Source organism: Petaurus breviceps, unplaced genomic scaffold (genome assembly GCF_028583685.1).
Source record: "Petaurus breviceps papuanus isolate PSGF00001 unplaced genomic scaffold, PetGlider_PUasm1.0 190, whole genome shotgun sequence".
NCBI classification, from domain to species: domain Eukaryota; kingdom Metazoa; phylum Chordata; class Mammalia; order Diprotodontia; family Petauridae; genus Petaurus; species Petaurus breviceps.
The window spans coordinates 3,347,881-3,367,570 of record NW_027185810.1 but is presented as its reverse complement, the minus strand read 5'-3'; the positions used below and the strand labels follow the sequence as shown (position 1 = coordinate 3,367,570).

At 39.5% G+C, this 19,690-nt stretch overlaps 1 protein-coding gene across 1 annotated transcript in view; it reads right to left on the bottom strand.

The window, feature by feature from the left end:
• Positions 1-19,690, bottom strand: part of JARID2 (jumonji and AT-rich interaction domain containing 2) — a 334,505-nt gene that overhangs the window by 74,233 nt on the left and 240,582 nt on the right. Inside the window, exon 5 of the mRNA XM_069092440.1 lies at positions 5,155-5,331. Coding sequence (XP_068948541.1) covers positions 5,155-5,331 — 177 coding nt within the window. The remainder of the gene's footprint in view (positions 1-5,154; positions 5,332-19,690) is intronic.

Sequence of the window (19,690 nt, the reverse complement as noted above, 5' to 3'; positions counted from 1 at the left end):
TGTGTCCTTGGGCAAGTCACTTAACCCCAACTGCCCTACCTTCCCCCCTCCAAAATGCAGAAAGAAAAGTCTAAAAAAAAAAAAAAGAGAGAGAGAGATTGCTCTAAACTCCTAATTCTCCTACCACTTAACTATGGGCTGTCAGGTAAATCACTTCACCTTTCTTGGCTTCAACCATGTACATCTGTGAAATGATGAGATTGGAGGATGTGCTGTCCTGTCCCTTCTTACCCCCCAAATTCTATAATGATCTGTCCAAATTGTCTCAATGCATTCTATTCTAAGAATCGAGTAGGACATTGACCTAAAAATCACTGATGAAAAGAAAAGCAATAAAGTAAGCACGCTGACTTCAAAAACAAATATCAGCTTTTTAATTGCCACCTTTTCCAAAAAGTGAAGTAGAACAGACAACTTCCAAATCACCAAATTTATCTAATTTATGTTATTTTCACAGGAAAATGCCACTCCACATAATTTTAGGGCTTTATTATTTGAGATTTAAGTCATGTGGCATTACTTGAAACTAAAACACAATATGCCATCTCTAGCTATCTCCTTGTGGCCCCAGACATTTGTGGGAGACAAGCTGCTGTGTGACACGTAACTAAGGTATCACTGTATTCATTAGCATAATGGCGCAGCAGCATTTATGAATGGCTTTTGTTAATGCCATATGGACCTCAAAAGCCTATCTTCACACAAAAGAGCAGAAATCTCAGAGACAAGCAGTCAATTAAACTTGTTGGCCTGGTTTACCATAATAACTTGGCACCTAGTACACAAGATTACCAAAGGTGATCATGAGATAGCTTCTCCTCATGATCAAGACATTTGTGCTTGTTTATTTAAGTTTCTAATCAATACCTAACACCACAGTTAAGTGTAATCACTGTATTACTGACTCCTTTAGTTGACAATAAAAAGGAGACTCATCAGATCCCTTTATAAACATGTACTTAATGATTCTGAGCTCATTATTTCTGATACTTGAGAACTACTACATCAACCGTTTTCCTATGTCCAACAAAATCTCTATATTATGAAAGCTGCTATACATTTAAAGGGCCCATCATCTTTGATATTGTATGAGTAATTTCTATTACTGCTATTACTTTTCGTGGTGGTGGAGTGGAACAGATCTGTATGCTGTTTACTTAGACAGGGAAGTCTGATATCTATTTCATGAACTGAAGGCTACAAAACTAAAAATTAAAAAAAACCCTAAACTTTGTTTTTTAAGAGCAAGAAATATAAAATGATTCATCCACTTAAAATAAGGACAGGAAATATAAAACTCCATTTAAAAATATAACTAATTTGGATCATTGAGGGGAAACTATTTCTCCCTAAAGTGACCAAAACAAAGAACAGAAAAGAGGAGTAGGAAGAAGAGAACTAGAGGAAATATTTTAAAAAGGGAAAGAATGAGGAAGACAGTGAGGGACACAGAAACACAGTAAGATATTCCAAAGAAAGGAAAAAAACAGGATAGAGAGACACGGAACTGAGAGAACTGGAATTTCATGGACCAGTATTTTTGGGATATTTTCCCCCTAAAGATGTTAAAGGTATGTTTGTTTCATTTCTATAACCAAGACACCTATGGGGATATATTACTTCATGGAATTCATTTAACAGACCACAGAAAATCAGTCCAGTGCTCCAAATCACAGGATAGATAGCCCCTACCTCAAACTGCAAAGGTATATGGAGGTCAACAGTCCTGGACCAGGTGCAATCAAATTAAGGAAAAGGTATATCCAATTCTATAATTCCATGAACCTAAGTATTTTCATGCCTCCTACTAACTGTCCAGATGCAATGTAATTGAAACTGAAGGCCCCCTTCTCTGGGGGTAGTATTAAGAACCTTGAAGAAATGTTGGGGAATCTAAAGCCTTCCAGCAAAGGCAGATAAACTTTGCTACTACAGGATCCTAAAGTGGCCATTTTTAATATCCCATATTAAAAACAGATTCTTGATCGAGTTTCAACAAATTCAATTAAAAGAGAAATGCTATGGAAGAGGTAGGTTCAAAAGTACCATAGCAGACAAAAGATTTAAGCAAATAATGCCATTTTAGTTCAGAATGTAAATTTTCTGCTATTCCTATTCTATTATGGTGTCTGTCCCAGTGGGATGCAAGGGAGGAGAGGAAGAAACAAATGGGAACAAAGAAGCTTTGAAAGAGATTAGCAAATGAATGGTAGAACCAGGTTTATCTATGGTTTTAAGTATGGTTAGAGTGGAAATCTTAAATACTTTTCAGAAAGCCAAACTATTTTCAGTTGGTCTTTGCAAATAAGAGATCCCAAGAATGCATATCCCACCACAGACAAACATCTATTCCCAAAAATTAACAAAAACTATCTCATACACAAATCAACCCTTCATAAAAAAAAAAATTTCCGAAGTACAGCATGATGATCTGGCAGCATGACTCTCCAAGCTGAACCCATGGGGATTTGCAACAGAACTCAACTCTACACAAGTCCTCCTGCCCTGCCCCCAAAGTGGCAGATGCCCTAAAGGCAGAGGGGCAGGACTTGCATGTGTATGTGTGTGAATGACTGAAGCAAGCCAGAAGCAAAGAGCTCTGCATTCAGCTGGGGAGAATTTTCTCCTCCACCCAGAAGTCACTTGGCTCAGAGACAGAGGTCTGTGGAACATGGCCCAGACAGGTTCTGAGGTCCAGCCCCCAAGTACAGTGAAAACTAAAGCACTAGAAATAGAAATGATTTCCCTGTACACTGTCCTATAATAGGTTTTGCTCTTAAATATAACTCCAACTTTGAAAAGCATTTCAAAAGTTCCATTTAAGAACTAGAACTAGCCACCACCAGTAATACCGCCAACCACACTAAACACACACACAAAGTCCCAATGCCACACCCCCCAAGAAGTCCCTATGAAATGAGGCCAAGTGAGTCATCTCCATTCTTCCCACAATAAATAACACCAAGGCTCATGATATCAAAACAAAAATCAAGCTCACATACAATATCTGGCCTCAGATGTAGAATCTTGTCTTCAAAAACATGTATAGGAAACTCCAAAGTCTTTTCATTAGCCTCAAGCAAGCAGGGAGAGGAGACAGGGTTCCTTGTTGTTTGCGTTTTGATTTCTTTCCCCCCCAAAGAAACCAAATTTCAACAAGTACCTAGGGTATGGATCACCGTGACAGATTCATTCACCTGACTACCCACACTGAAAGAACAGCATGATTAAAATATATTATGATGAAGGCTGCCCTTGGGGAGTAATCACGGTGATCTATACTGATGATGATTACTAAGACAGCAACACTTGAGAAATAGGGCTAGTCATTATTTTCACAAGACCATACCTTGTGCTTACATTTGCTGTTTTGTTTGTCATCCTTTCGGCTAAAATGGAACAAGAAAATTAATTCTTCCTCAGGGTAAAAAGAAAACATTCTAAGTGCCCATCTCTCTTCCTCTACAGTCTGTTAAGAGAGTTCACCTATCTTCATGGCTTTACCTATCAACTCTGATGACTAACATCTTTATTTCCAGTATTAACATCTCATTCCAGCTCCAAGCCAATATCCCCAAATGTCTTAGCCACTGGGTATCTCAAAGTGAACCAGATTTCTCCCACAAAAAACATATCCCTATTATTTCTCTGCATTGTAACCTCCAGACTCCAGACAACCAACCTTGAAAAAGGTAAAAAAAAAATCTATGATATTTCCCTCCACTTCTATGGCCCAATAAGTCCGATGTATCTTCAGAAGGGACATCAACCACCCTTCCATTCCATTTCTAATATACATTTTACCAGTTCAGGATTTCAACAGGCAAAGGCTTCAAGCCTAAACATTCACAAAAGTTTCCAAGAAAATCTCTAGGTCAAGTGATAATTTCCTCTAGGCCAGGGGTTCTTAACCTTCTTTGTGTCATGTACCACTTTGGCAGTCTGGTGAAGCCTATGGACTCTCATCTCAAAACACATTCGATCAGAATTTCTCTTTGACTTCAGATAATCACTGTTAGTAGCGTAACGCTGAGTATTTATTTACACAGATCTTGAACAAATGGCTATAGTTTTCCTGTGCAGGTCTTGTTTCTACAACTGAACTTTTTAAGTTCAGTTCACAAGTTCAGTAAGTTCACTGAAGTAGGGATAATGACATATTGTTTCAATATCTTCCACAGTCATAAGCAATCAAACAATCAATTAGTGAAGACTTTATTAAGAGTCTTTTATGTGACAACTTTCTGTTAAATGCCAAGAGACAAAAAGACAAAAATTAAGCAGTCCCCCTACCAGGGGTGATGAACATATGCCATATGTGGCCTTCTAGGTCTTCAAGTGAGGCGCTTAGACTGATTCCAAACTTCACAGAACAAATCCCTGATGTTAAGTAAAGGGGATGCTATCAATAAATTCTCACTGACTAATCAGTTAACATCCCCAACTGTAATCAAAGCTGCTAAAAGTCAAGTGTGTACCTTTAGCTTTGTCCCACCATATGACAAAAGGTGCCTCATGATAAAGATCTCTGGGCAAAATAAAGACATAATATTAAAGTCTCCTTTAATAACACTAATTTCTCACAGATATGAATGTAAGAAGGCTTATGAAATTCATCCAACTCTTCATATCCTGCACATGGGTCATCATACCAGTTTCCTTCCACATGAAGGACAGGCTTAGTAAAAGGTGAGGACAAAAGGCAGGTGGAGGATCACTGCATGAGGCACGAGAAAAATTTCTCTTACCACCCCACTCTACCAATAAGTACACGTGAGACCTCAGACAGTCACTTCCTCCCTTGGTTTCGCTTTCCTTATCTATAAAATGAGGAAACTGGACAAGGTTTCTCAGGTTCCTTCAACCAATAAAGACTTTCTTTCTCACACTGCTCTGAACACATGTGATCTCACTGGATCTCAGAAGCCGAGCTGGGCCACGCCTGGCTAGCACCCCACGTGGAGCTGTCTTGAGAAGATCAGGTCAAGTCGGCTGGAGCAGACATGGGGGCAGCTGAACAAATAAGGGCCACGGAGTCAATGGGCCTGAGGTGACTTGTGTGACCTTGGACAAGTCACACCGAATCTCTTCTCGAAGCCAAGAGGGACTGATGCGGATGACCTCTCAAGCGACCTGCTTCATCAGAGTACTCACCATGTCCATTGTGAACGTGTTTGTGTGTTTTTCCTTTCCTGGGGGTTGACTGGCATGAAGATGAAGCATTGTTCGTGGCTGCTTTAGTATCTTCTGTCTCTTCATCCTCTTCTCCTACATCCTCCTCATCCTGAGAGCTTCCAAAATACACCATGTTGTTGGGCAGCGCTGGGGAACCTGGATGGTGTGAGAAAGTGGTCTTATTAACAGAAATTCTTGCAGAGCTCAGAGTAGATGGGAACAATGAGGATTCTTCGGCTGCTCTGCTAGAGCTGTGCATAAGTAACGGTATCAATACTTTTCACAATAAACATTTAATGAAAAGCCTGTCATCCAAGGAGATCAGCTTTAGCTGCTGTCATTTCATAGCCAAAGCAAAATTGACCAGGCTAAGAATAATGCTATTTAACCTTCGTAACTCATGCCTTGATTTCCTCAGTAACATAAAATAAAGGCATATGCAAGAAGAGTACTATGTTCACCTAATTTTCTTCCCCTCAGAAAACAGGTCATTCTGGACTCCAACTTTTAACAAGTTTTATTCTTCAGAAAACAAACAAGAAACATACTACTGTCAATTCTACTAGAGGCACTAAGTCATGGATGGGGGTGGGGGGAGGCAGTCTAGAAAAGAATTCTGATTTGAGGAAGAACAAGGTCACTCAGCTATCCCCTTCTGCACTTGTCATCTCAGTTCTCAGCAGGTGTCCCAAGAGGTTTCACTGACTCAAAGGTGCTATATGTGAGGGGTTTCCAGATTTTTGAATCAAGCACCTCTGTCAGTGACAAATTTTCAAGCATCCATGTCCAATAAGGACATGTGCTGACTCACGAATTATATACATGCTACTATACTAATAATGATATACATTATAAAATTTACACAAAAACAGAAAGTTTAAAAGAAAAGCAAAAAGGAGGAGATAAAGAGGTCAAATAATATCTGCTCCTTAGCAAAATAATTCTGGCAGTTGTATGGTTAACCAAGATACACAACACAGACAACTAGGAGAAGCTCCTAACACCAAAAGCCATTCCCTAACAAACAAGTGGTCAAAAGATATGAACAGGGGCGGCTAGGTGCCGCAGTGAATAGAGCACCGGCCCTGGAGGCAGGAGGACCTGAGTTCAATCTGGCCTCAGACACTTAATGCTTACTAGCCGGGTGACCTTGGGCAAGTCACTTAACCCCTATTGCCCTGCATTCCCTCCTCCAAAAAGCAAAACAAAAAAATAAAAAAAAATGTAATTTGGGAAAATACTTGACTAAATAAACAAAAATACAATAAAACATTCAAAAAAAGATATGAACAAAAAAAAGTTGTATAAAGAAAAATTACAAACTATTAACAATATAAAAGGACTGAAATCACTAATAATAAAATAAACACCGAACAGAACAATGCTGAGGTTTCAGTTCACACTCAGTAAATTGGCAAAGGTGACAGAAGCCGGGAATACTCCATGCTAGCAGGGTCCTAGAAAAAATAGTACATTAATGCATTTTAACACAACTGTGAACTGATACAACCATTCTGGAAAGCAATTTGAAATGATGGCCATAAAGCAGCTAAAATGGACACAAACTCTTTACTCAGAGATTATACTGCAAGGTATATATACCCCAAGGAGGTCACTGGGGAAAAAAAATGAAAGGCTCAATATGCAAAAACATTAGCAGCCCCTTTTTGTGCTAGCAAAGAAATGGAACCAAAGTAGATGCAATTTACTTTGGAAATGACTAAACAAATTGTGATCAATGAAAGAAATAGAATATTAGCCTGCTTTTTTTAAAAAAAGGTGAATATGTTTAATTTTTTAAAGTGTGCAAAGAATTACCTGAACTGATACAAACTACAACTAGCAGAACCAACAGAACAAAAGCAAGGAGTACTACAATATAAATACAAAGACAATGGAAAATCAAGGTTGCAAAACCACCAAGAATGAGTTTGGCCCCAAAGAAAGTGCAGAAGAAGGCCCGTTCACCCACTCTGCTGCAGATGAGCTAGGAGGGAGGAGTGGTGCCGCTCAGGGCTTTCCATGGGTTGGGAGCTCATACAAGGTGCTCCCCATCACAGATCTGGGCGGGTGTAACTGGTTTTGTAAGTTTTTCCCCCTTTTTTCTTTTCTAAATTGCTGTAAAGCAGCCATGCAGTGCTGAGGACAGAGTGCTGGGCTTAAAGTTAGGAAGACTTAAGTTAAAATCAGATGTTTCCTAGCTATATGACTGTGAGCAAGTGACTTAACCTGTATCTCCCTCAGTTTTCTCATCTGTAAAATGGTGACAATAATAGCACCTACATCCCAGGGCTGGAACAAGGATCAAATTAGATAATGTTTGTATAAAATGCTTAGCAGAGTGCCTGGCATATAGTTGGTACTTAAAAAAAAAGTTTGTTCCCCTACACCCAAAGGGCTATAAAAATGTGCATGCCCTTTGACCCAGCAATACCAGTACTAGGTCTATATCTGAAAGAGATCATAAAAACAGGAAAAGGACCCACATGTACAAAAATATTTATAGGAGTTCTTTTTCTGGTGGCATAGAATTAGAAATTGAGAAGATGTCCATCAGGTGGGGAATGGATGAACCAGTTGTGGGATATGAATGTAATGGACTACTATTGTGCTGTAAGAAATGAAAAGCAGACAAACTTAAGAAAAACCTGGAAAGATTTATATGAACTGATGCTGAGTGAAATGAGCAGGACCAGGAGAACATTGTACACAGTAACAGGCACAGTGTGTGATTACTAACTTTGATAGACTTAGCTCTTCTCAGCAATGCAAGAATCTAAGATAACTTAAAAAGACTCACAATGGAAAAGGCTCTTCACATCCAGAGAAAGAACTATGAAGTCTGAATGCAGATGGAAATATACTATTTCCTATCCAAATCTGGCCTCAGACACTTTCTAGCTGTAAGACCCTGGGCAAGTCACTTACTTCACGCACACCCTAAAAAAGGGTAAGAGGGGGTGGCTAGGTGGTGCAGTGAATAGAGCACCGGCCCTGGAGTCAGGAGGACCTGAGTTCAAATCCTACCTCAGACACTTAACACAAAAACTAGCCTGTGACCTTGGGCAAGTCACTTAACCCCATTTGCCCTGCCTTCCCATCTCTAAAAAAGCAAAAAAAAAAAAAAAAAAAAAAAAAAAAAGGAGGGGGAGAGAAACTACAGTCAGAAGAGAAAGAGGAAGAATTGTATGAGGTGAAGTAGAATGAAGATAGCAGAAGTAAACAATATACATAATGACTACAATAATGCAAATAGTAACAACTCTAGAAAGCAATAAAGAAACTGTAATGACAAATTTTGGTTGTCATGAGCTGATTGGGAAACACGCCTTCCTCCCCTCAGCAGGCAAGTGGGGAGCCACAAACGTGAATGCAGCATACACCCTGGAGCATGGGCACTAGTCTTTCAGGTGTGAGCTGGTTCAACTAAAATGTTTTCTTTGTTACAAGAAAGGGTTCAGTGATTGGGAGGGGGTATGTGGACAAGTCGAGAGAAACTAGGTATGGTATAAAAACAGAAGTTCAACAATCTTCTCCAAAAAAAAATACAGAAAAATCCTGCACTGCCTGCAGAAACCGACAATGGCAGGGCACATCAAAAGGAGGACGTAAAGGTCCCTGGGAACACTGCAGCTGCTTACCAAATCATCTGCCTGGAGACAAAGTCACTACCCAGTCTTCTACCCTTCTCTCTGTTGTCCACTGAGGATGGAGATTATCATCATCAAGAGATTTACTAATAGGACTAAAAACATTTGTGACAGACATAAGCAAATACAGGAAAGGAAGAGAATAACTTTTCTTGACAGGAAAAAAAGATTTTAGCTAAGACACTCAATTTTTTGAAGGAGAGCTTTTTATTTTTGGAATCAGAGGTAGAGATTTAATTTAGAAGGTTCCACACTTGACAAAGACTGCTGGATTCATTGGTCCAATGAGAAAATTATTAAGGCGGGGGTTAGAGTGGGGAAAAGGAGGAAATTCCTGAAAAGTTTTCTAAGGACCTGCTTAATTTACTCTATTTTTAAAAGTATATATCCTAAACAATTTATTGTAAACCGAATATTAAGCAGTAACAAGTCTAACTTGCTTTATAACTATTTCCATTTATAAATGAATTTTCCTAGATTCATGCAAATAAATCTAATCAAAAGGACTTGAAACGACAGCAACAACAACAGAAAGGAATGGGGAGAAAAACTACCAGCTGATAACCAATGGAACAAACACCATGGAGAGCAACCACGATGTGGGAAGAAGAATGACAGTGAACAAGGCCAGGAATTTAGAGGAGACAAAATCCAAGCAAGGAGCCGGTAATAACACCCATGGTCTCAGATATCCAAGCAAAAATGCAAAAACTCTGAGTCACAAGGAGAGTGAAGCAGAGATACTCATGCAGAGAGGTGAGTCAGACTTCAGAGGCATAAAACTAACTGGGGCTTAGCAGGATAAGAATCACAGCTGAACATGCTTCTAGGAGGGACTGCCTAATTTAAAAGGGATACACTATTAAAAAGACATACTACATAAGGAAATTAAGAAACCAAAAAGGAGTGGGAAGCATATGCAGTAAGATCCCACCCTGCAACACATATACACACACAAGCAATAACACTGTCATTAAACCATGCAAGAGGGGAGCTAGAGAGAGAGAGGGAAAAAGTTTCAGAAAACAGACTAAATGTTGGCTACAGATAATTATAAATTGGTAATGGAAGATACTGATTGAAGCACTACAAAGGAGTAGAATAGCTAATAATTTCTTGGTCCATCTACATGGGAACGAGCCCCTTCCCTGAAATACCCACCCCCAACAAACTCAGCCCCCAAAGGGTTCCTGCACCAGGCTTGAGGATAAGCAGCACACTAACAGTGGAACTGTCCCACCTCTGGAAGGTCTCCAATTTGCCTTCCTTTTTCCCTTTACAATTGAGGGGTAGTGATGGCACAGAGAGCTTTGGATATTATACTGTAGAGGGGATTTCTTTCACTAAACCTCACAATCTCGCTTGAGGTAAATTTAATCTACTAATGTTAAAAATGGGTGACCCTCTAAACAAAGCTGACTTTTGATTTTTTAAAAGTGATTTGAAAGAAAAGGTCTAGAGAAGGGAGATGGGACCGTCGGTGCAAACAATCTTTCAAATGTATATGGCCTTTAAAAAGGAGCAAAAAAAGGACAGCTAGGTGGCGCAGTGAATGGAGCACAGGCCCTGGAGTCAGGAGGACCTGAGTTCAAATCCAGCCTCAGACACTTAACACTTACTAGCCGGGTGACCTTGGGCAAGTCACTTAACCCCAACTTCCCCGCCTTCCCCCCTCCAAAAAAAACTTTAAAAAAAAAAGAGCAAAACAGATAAATGACAACACCATTACAACAATGAAATTATTTCTATTTATATTGTTTTTTACAACAAATGCAAATCCTTACACTATTACTATTTTTTAATGAAATTTTTATTAATATGTTTTATTTTCACAACACAGTCATTTTCAGCTATATCCCACCACCAAGGGAGTTTTCCCAGGGAGATAAGGGAAAGAGGAAAAAAGAGAATGAGGGAAAAAAAAGAAAGGTATGAAAGAAGATGGGAGGGTAAAAGAGAAAAAAATGAGAAGGAAAAGAAAAAGAGGGAATTTAGGAGAAAAGAGGGGAGGAAAAGCAAGAGCAGGGGAAGGCATGCAGCCTGAGCAAAGTCAGGGGCGACTGCTGCCCGTGTGTACAGCATTTTCCCCTCGTAATTTCTACCTTCTCCGAGAAGGCGAATGCTAACATAGTATTGCTGAAAATGACGTACACAGTTCAATAATGCCTTTTCAAAGGATCTCTATGCAGTAAATTTTTGTAAAGTTTAAGATTATTTATTTTAAGTGACCTCCCTAATTGATCCTTTTGACAAGTTAGGATTCTTCCAAATCGCAGTTTTCCTAAATTAAGGCATCCCTGATGTTATTTTGACATAAGTGGGTCATGACTTAGGGGCTGGAAAACCATATGGTATTCAGAAAATTATGTTTTAATGTTAAGCATAGAGTAGCTCCTATCCTCAACAGCATACATTTATACCCATGCAATATTGGGTAATGCTAAATGGTAGCTAGAAAAAAAAACCTCAAGGCTAAGAAAGAAGAGAGAAAAGACTATAGCTAGTCAAAGCAGTTGTATTTAAATAGACAATACTAGGTATTTTCTCTGATTATTCTAAATTTGAACACATTACTCAAACCACAGCTGGAAGGAGAATCTCCATTGTCTGTAAATGCCAACTCACTTATGGTCACAAAAGCACTTGATTCAAAATAAGTAACTACAAATATGTATTGAAGATGGAGGGAGGGAGACATATAAAAAGCCAAGATCCTCTCTGCCCTTAACTTTCTAATGTGGTAAATAAAACATAAAGGGGAGGAATTCTGTTCATGAAAGTTACTGAAATAATGGGGGGGTGGGGGGTGAGAGAACAGTAGAGTATGGACACCTTAGGGGAATAAATTAACGCACCCTAGCACAAAAATGGTAGAGCTGATTTGATCTGAACTAATGGTCCCATTCCATTCACTCATGCACTGTGTGTCATGTAATTTGATTAAAAAAAAGTTTAACTGTCTCACAATGTATGCCGTTGTTATGCTCAAACAAGTGGGTTTTATTGTCCTTACAACGCTGTTATGCTGCTTCAGGGCAGGGCCCAGTCAACTTCTGTGTACCCCACATTTCCAAGGTCACTGTTGATGGAACTCAGAGGCTGGGATGTGATGGAGAAAGGAAATTATTTTTATCCCCATGAAAAGAATGAAAAAGGGCAATGGGGACACCATGATAGGAGAAATAAGCAAAAAATCATACTGCAGGGTGTCTTAGTTTTGTTAAGAAAAAAAAAAAAAGATTTTTAAAGGACTTGTTTGAAGTAATTCAAGAGGGACGAAAGCAGAAACCAAGGAAATACAAAGATTACAACAATGTAAATGAAGACCACAAAACTCAGGTCAAATACAATGAATGGCACTGGAGCCAGAGTCCTTTCTGTTAACAAATAATAAAAGATTCAAGAAGAAAATGGAATGACTGTCAGTCACAAAAACCTTTCAGGCAGTGAGTGTTGCTTTACTACTTTTAGGGAGAGTCATTTATGTCTTTGCTCACTATGTCAAACGCATCAATCAATAAAGAAATTAAAACGAAAAAAAAAATGCTTCCAAAAAACCATCACTGCAAAACATATTTTCAACCTTTCAAGAAAAGATAAAAAAGAGAAATCCTTGGCTGTTACAACAAATGACCCTTCTATCCAGGACCCTGGGAGAAAAAAGGCTGTGACATGGATGTGACAAAATGACCAGTCAAGGGGCCTAGCTCTTTCCTTGATCACAAACTCACTATGTGATACCAGGCAAGTGATGTCAATACAATGGTCCCCTCTGAAGGTCCCTTGAAGGTATAAGTTTTATGCTTCTATGACTAGGATTCAAATGGAGATGAAGAGAGGAAAAAGCTTCCCTGTGGAGGTCCTTCAATAAGAAGATAAAATAATATTTTTTTAGAAGACTTAGGTGTGCTATGCTATATACCAGATCACTCAGCAAATGCAAACCTGTTTAAACAAGACTGGGTGGTATATTTTATCCTAAAGTTATTAAGGAAAATCATTAAATCAATTACAAAAAAATAAGTAGGAAACAGGGCTAATGTTTCTTTAAAAAAGAAAAAAAAAGTCTGCTTCTCAAACCAAGAATGATATCCATTTGACACAAGGGTATCACTAAGAAACCCAGGGACAGAAATGACAAAGCAGTCAGGGAGGCCGACAAGTGAAACAGTGACTTTAAAAAAAAAGTGAGAAAAGGACAAAATATAATTATAAAGTAGGAAAACTGGGGGGTGGGGGAAGTAGAGGCATTCCCAGGGTGGAAAGCCCCTTCACCTGCTCACTTTGGGGACTGTCTTCTAAAAAACATGTGCTGGGTGGCACAGTGAATAGAGCACCAGCCCTGGAGTCAGGAGGACCACAGTTCAAATCTGGCCTCAGACACTTAACACAAAACTAGCTGTGTGACCTTGGGCAAGTCACTAACCCCAATTGCCCTACCTTCTCCCTTCCAAAAAAAAAAAAAAAAACCATGACAAGATTATTAAGGAGAGGTATCTGCAAGATAAGTTGAAAAATGTCATATTTAAAACCACTGAAAAAAAAGAAAGGGAGATGGGAGGTTGGGTGGGGGGCCAGAAAAGGAGAGTGGGAGACAGAGAGGCAGAGGGAGAGGGAGATAGAGAAAAATTACTCGGGGAAAAGAGATGACATAATAGTGCTTAGCAGTTTTAGTTTTCTGTCACATCTCTTGTATTCTTAGGGTAACAAAATCCTGAACATTCAACCTTAATCACAAAATAAGCCTGCTTTTTATGACCTTAATTAACAAATTACATAGGTTGACTTGTTTCACAGAGCAGCAGCACATGGCACCTGACACTTGGTGGTTTTAGAGACGTAACCCACCAAAGGGCTGTTTTAGGTGCCAAAGCTCTGATTTATCAAAAATGAATTCCCTTTTAAAAATCTATGGAATTAAAGTTCTCTTTCACCACACTGTTTTTCAATAACAATTAGAGGCAGATTTCCATCTCTGATTATTTAAAGTGCATTAGCAAATGTGAAAAAAATCTGAACTTGGATGAGAGCAGCAGAATCAGGAGTAATGAAAGCATCAGCGTTTTGCCAAAGCAGTATTTCATTACTTTTCAGCATTAGCTGGCAATGTCTCCGCAATATTTACTGAAGTGCAAACCAAATGTTTTCATCTGGACAGAAATCAAACTGTGGTATGTTACAACCACAACAGAAATCAGTGTAATCCAAAAGCCTGCTCTCTCTAATTTAGGCTGTGGTTTCTATAAAATTGGATCCTTCTCAGAAAACCATGTTGACAAGACAAACCCCTCAACCCTTTCTCTCTTCCCTCCCCACCCCTCACCATTTCTTTAACCAACAGGACAGTTGTGCTCTAGAAAAATCTTCCTCTAATGATTCATGTTACATATAGGTAAGATTTAGAAAAGGCTGGTAGTTCGAATTCTCTGGACTGAACCAATAAAAACTGACCAGTGACGGTGACCATTTATGGTTTCTATCAAGGTAGAAGTTAGAATTTGGTCAATTAATGACTTAATAAAAAAAAAAAAACTGTCATTATTTCTGATCAAAGATAATGGGGGAAAGATTTGGATTTAGTAGCACCCTCCACACACATATCAGTAGCAGGCTGGTGGAGCAGGGGTGTGGGTGGCCTTTGTAGCACTACCCTTCAAAGATATTTTGATGATCTAAGCAAGTCTGGTGGTGTTTCTGCTGTGTCAAGCCCTAGGTCCTATATTATCCCACTACCCCAAGGGTTAAGGTTCTGTAACATCAGAGGAAGAACAAACCCTCAAAATGAGAAAATTTTCATCTTAACTAAATTACTATCTATCCACCTTCCTTCTCAGTTGAGCACAGTTATCTTCCTTGTAAATACTTATATAGACACTTACACAGATACAACTTGCATACTTAAACATGTTAATAAATTCAAAACCTATTCTCCATATAGCCAGAAATCCAAATCAAAGAGAACCCTGGTAGATTAATGCAGAGCTGGAGCCTAAAAGAGCAACCAGCCAAAAAAAAGAAAAAAAGAAAAAGCCTGCGGCAATAGCATGAAAAGCCTCATGCTCTATTTTGTAAACCACAGTCAGGAAATGTATCATCAGTGTCTTTTGAAAACACACAAATCAGAAGAGAAAGAGTGAGTGGTAACAATGGGGAAAGGGAGGGATGGCAAACTACGAAATAAGAACCAGCCTAAATGTCCTCAACTCGAGGATGGCTGGGAAGCAGCATTGCCTTTGGAAATGTCGAGCCCTCGGCCAAGTGAGAATTTTTGGAAGGATAGGTAATAAGTAATGGCCTACACCAGTGCTGTTAGGTTCATCAACATTCCTGACCTCAGAGAAACAAGCACACACATGAACATACCCTCCCACACCAACCATGCCTTTTTTTTCCCCATCTCTCCCACAGTCACTCCCTTTCAGCCAACCTGACTAAGAGACGTCTTCCTAGGAGAATCCCAACTGAAGGGTGCACTTGCTTCCTGGATAGAACAGGTTATTACAGTGACCCCATTATGAGCACAACTTTCCCCTCCTGGCGTAGTCTGGGGGTTATACAGAATCCCTAAATACCCGAATCTTCTTCAATGACCTGGTTTTGCGTTTCCATGCAATTGATGAGAAAGGGGAAAATACCTATAATTAAAGCTGGCACTCTTCACCCACAATCTTTTCCATATGGCCTAGAAAATCTCTCAATTGCCTCATTCTCTAGTTTATGATTTTAAACACATACACACAAACCCCGATCAAATATAAATCCATAGATGCTATCTTTAAAATTCAATTAAATTTAACAAGCATTCATTTAATTTATTTAATTTCGTTTAACAAGCATTTATTGTGTGTGCTAGGTCCTTGAAATATACAAAGACAATAAAACGGGTAGCACAGTAGACCGTGAGCTGGGCCTGGAGTTCAAAAAAATCTAAATTCACATGCTTACTAGCTGTATGACTCTGGACAAGTCACTTAACTGATTTGCCTCAGCTCCCTCAACTGTAAATTGGAGATAATAATACCACCTACGCCTCCCCAGGGTTGTTGTAAGGATAAAATGAGATATCTGTAAAGCACTTAGCACCATGCCTGGTACACAGCAGAAATATAATAAATGCTTGTTTCTGCCCTTTCTTCTGTCCCCCTGCTCTAGGAACTTGGATCCCATTAGGTTAGAAATTCATTTACACAGATAAATATGTGCAAAACACATTCCCCCAGTAGAATGTAAACTCTTGAGTTTTATTTTTTTGCTTTTAGGTTTGATTTGGGGGGGAAGGTATTGGTGCAGTGTTTAGCGCCCTGAGCATTTAAATCCCCTCTCAGACACTTACTGTTTATGTGACCCAGGGAAAGTCACTTAACTCTGGTTTGCCATTTCCTTCTGTACTTTATTTTACAGATGAGGAAACTGAGGCAAACAGAGTTAAGTGACTTTCCCTGGGTCACATAAACAGTAAGTGTCTGAGAGGGGATTTAAATGCCCAGGGCTCTAACCACTGCACCACTGGCTGCCGAAGCCAGTATGTGCTTATGAAATGTGTGTCCACTGACTGGTACAAAGTACAAACAGAATGATTTGGCAGGCTCAGAGCATAGAGACAGGCTAGTAGTTAGGAAGGCTTGCATTCAAATCTAGCCTCAGGGCACTGAATGACCCCAGGCGAGTCTTTAAATTATCCCTCCTTGCCTATATGTTCCAAAGCAGGGGTTCCCATTACCCCAGTGGGAGCTGTAACATAATGGAGAACAGGCACCTTCCATCACAAATCAAAAGTAGGCCAGAGTCTGCTTAAAATACTTTGCTCCCAGTCTCTCCACATGGATCTCAGTAAGGACAGGGAGGTGCCAAGGGAACTAATCAATGGGAGGGCAGGGATAAAGTCACATATGGTGACCCGGACCATGCAATCAGTGAAAGACAACAAGGAGCCTTTCTATAAGTATCCATCTACAGGGGGAGAGAAATACAAATGGTCAATTAGCAAAGGGTCCACCCAAAAAGAGAGGCTGGCTCTCTGTGTGCATCCCCTTGCCATCTCCCCAGTCCCATGACAGTCTCTAACAACTCATCAAGGTCACAAAGCAATTAAAACAGATCATCTTCCTCAAGCAGAAATATTTCAAGGATCTTCTTTCATAACTACCCTGATAAACCTGTCCCTAGCAGGGAAATAGCTTACTCAGCGGGATCTAACCCACTTGCACAGCAGAGAGTCGGCTGAAAAATAAGAGGGTTTCTGAAGCCGAGTCTGTGACTTCAGGAAGAGAAAGAAGGCCACTCATCAGCTCTCCCCCAAGACAGGCAGGCTGGGTCACAATTCAGAAGGGACCTTGGAGGAAGTTGTGTAGCCATCTCAGAAAAGGCTTTTTTTTTCCCCCTCCCAAACTAGTTTATATACTGTGAGGTATTCCCATCTTGTTCCAGAAGGTTCCTTCTGTGCTCAGGGATTGTTTAATTGCTTTTTAGCAGGTTAATCCCCTCTCATTATGTGACCACTATATCACCCCAGGCATCTGCCCTACTTAGAATTCATTCTCCCATAATATTCAAAGTCACTGCTGAATGGTAAAATGTGCTCTGGAGGGAAAAGCATACATACTTTCATAGAGAACTCCATAGGCATCCCTTCCCTCCTCCTGTTTCTATCAACTGGAGGCTGGCAGGCAGCCTGTCACTGAAACTTCTGCACCATCAAGGTAATACCAGCCCAGAATTACTAGAGGAAAGGCCCCAAAATGGCAGCTCTAGAGATCTCTTTCAAAACAATATAGTGCATTTCCACCAAATACACTCAATGCCCAATCTTGGCACCCAGAGTACCAAGTATATCATCATTTCAAGATTCTCCTTCGGGGATTCTCTTTCTTTGAATTATCTTCCAACAAGAAAGGAGTAAAGAGAAATATTATGTACGATATACCAAAATTAATTTGACCTTAAGTAGATTTCTATATGATGAATTCTATAAATGGTAATGGGAGGGGAAAGAGGCAAGAAAGAATTGGGGTAAAAAAATTTTAGTGCAAACAGAAATTCATTCTATTTTCCTTCTAAAAATGGCATACACAATACATACTACCGCTGGTAGATATATAATTTAATAATCACTATTTTGTCCCAATAATTCAAAGGCTTTGGATTCCACCAGAATGAATTAACTCCCCTCCAATGACAAAGGAAGCAATCCTTCTACAACATCATAAGTGGAGGATTGGTGAAACCAAAAACTTCATCCTCACCCTGTGGTCACCCTGGTAATTGGTCTCTTCCAGTGTTGCTCAGATGACATATCCACAAAACCCTTCCAGTATGACAGACCCGCCAGTGTTTCCCCAAAGAACCCATGGCAACCTTCACACCAAAAAGAGGCAAAGTCAGAAGACTGAATATTTTAGGTAGAAAAAAAACATTCTTAAGAATGAAGAGAAGCCCAAAGGGCAATGAAACTGTGTACATCCTTGGATCTTGCCATACCATCAGGAGGTCTTTATACCAAAGGGATCAGAGAAAAGTGAAAAGGGCCCACGTGTTCAAAAAATATTTAGAGCAGCTCTTTTTGTGGTAGCAAAGAATTGGAAACTGAGGGCATGCCCATCAATTAAGGAATGATGCAAAGAGACCAGAACCAGGAGAACATTGTACACAGTAACAGCAATGTTGTATGATGATCAACCATGAATAACTGAGTTCTTCTGACAAATACAATGACCCAATACAATTCCAAAGGACTCATGATGGAAAATGTTATCTACATAGAGAGAAAGAAGTAATGAAGTCTGAATACAGATTAGTATACTATTTTCCCTTTATCTTTTTCCTTTTTGGTCTGTTTCTTCTCTCACAATGACTAATATGGGAAAAGGTTTTATATGATTGAACATATACAACTTATTTAAAATTCTTACCTTTAATGAATGTTTAAAAATTGTCCTTCATGTAACTGGGGGGGGGGGGGGGGGGAGTAATAGATAAAAATAAAAAAAAAAAAATTTTTATTAGATTGCATGGATCACCACAGTTCCACAGAAATGAGTTTAATAAATTCTGGTTATCAGGGATCTACCATGATTAAGTTTTAGTTCATTTTTTTCTCCTTAATCTGTAAATAACCGAAAACCAGACTGGAGTTAATCAGAAGAATTTCATTCTAATGACAGGAAATACAACAATGGTAAGGGTATGTGTACTACTATAAACAAGCACATGTCCTCTCCACATGCACCAATGAAAGATACTAATTATGCCTTTGGCAAAGGGCAAATGAGCTCAGGCAATGTAGCTATTTAGAGGTAAGAACACTGCAAACACCAGGCATATCTCTGCGTGTTTGCTCCATTATCCCTTCCATTAGAAATTCTGGGTCAAGATATTAAAATGAGAAGAGAAAGACCCTGGCCAAATTTAGTCAAGTGACCTCTAAATGTCTTAGAACCAGACTTTTCTGGGGCCTTTTACATAATAGATAGTAGGTAGGTACATACCTTTTTGTGCAGTTCAATGCCAGAATTCTCTTTTAGGATTTCTGCTGCTGAGATATGGAGGGTGGGGAGGAGGTAAAGAACAGATATGTATTGTTCTAGCCCTTCTTTCTGAATCCTCTATACTAGTGAGTCTTGCAAGGAAGCACTTCTTATTTTTTATCAATGATTAGCTGATTTAAAAATGCCTGAGGAAGGTGGCCTTCTCTAACACAAAAACATCAGACTCACTGCAGCAAAATGCTTTTTCTATTGGAGTCACCAAGGGCTAACGACTAAAGTGACTACATTCTTTAGCCAGCTTGGGAGGGTGTCGACGCAATGTTGCTTCCGGGGGGGGGGGGGGGCGGGAGGGGGGAGCAATAACGGTGTGTATTATAATAA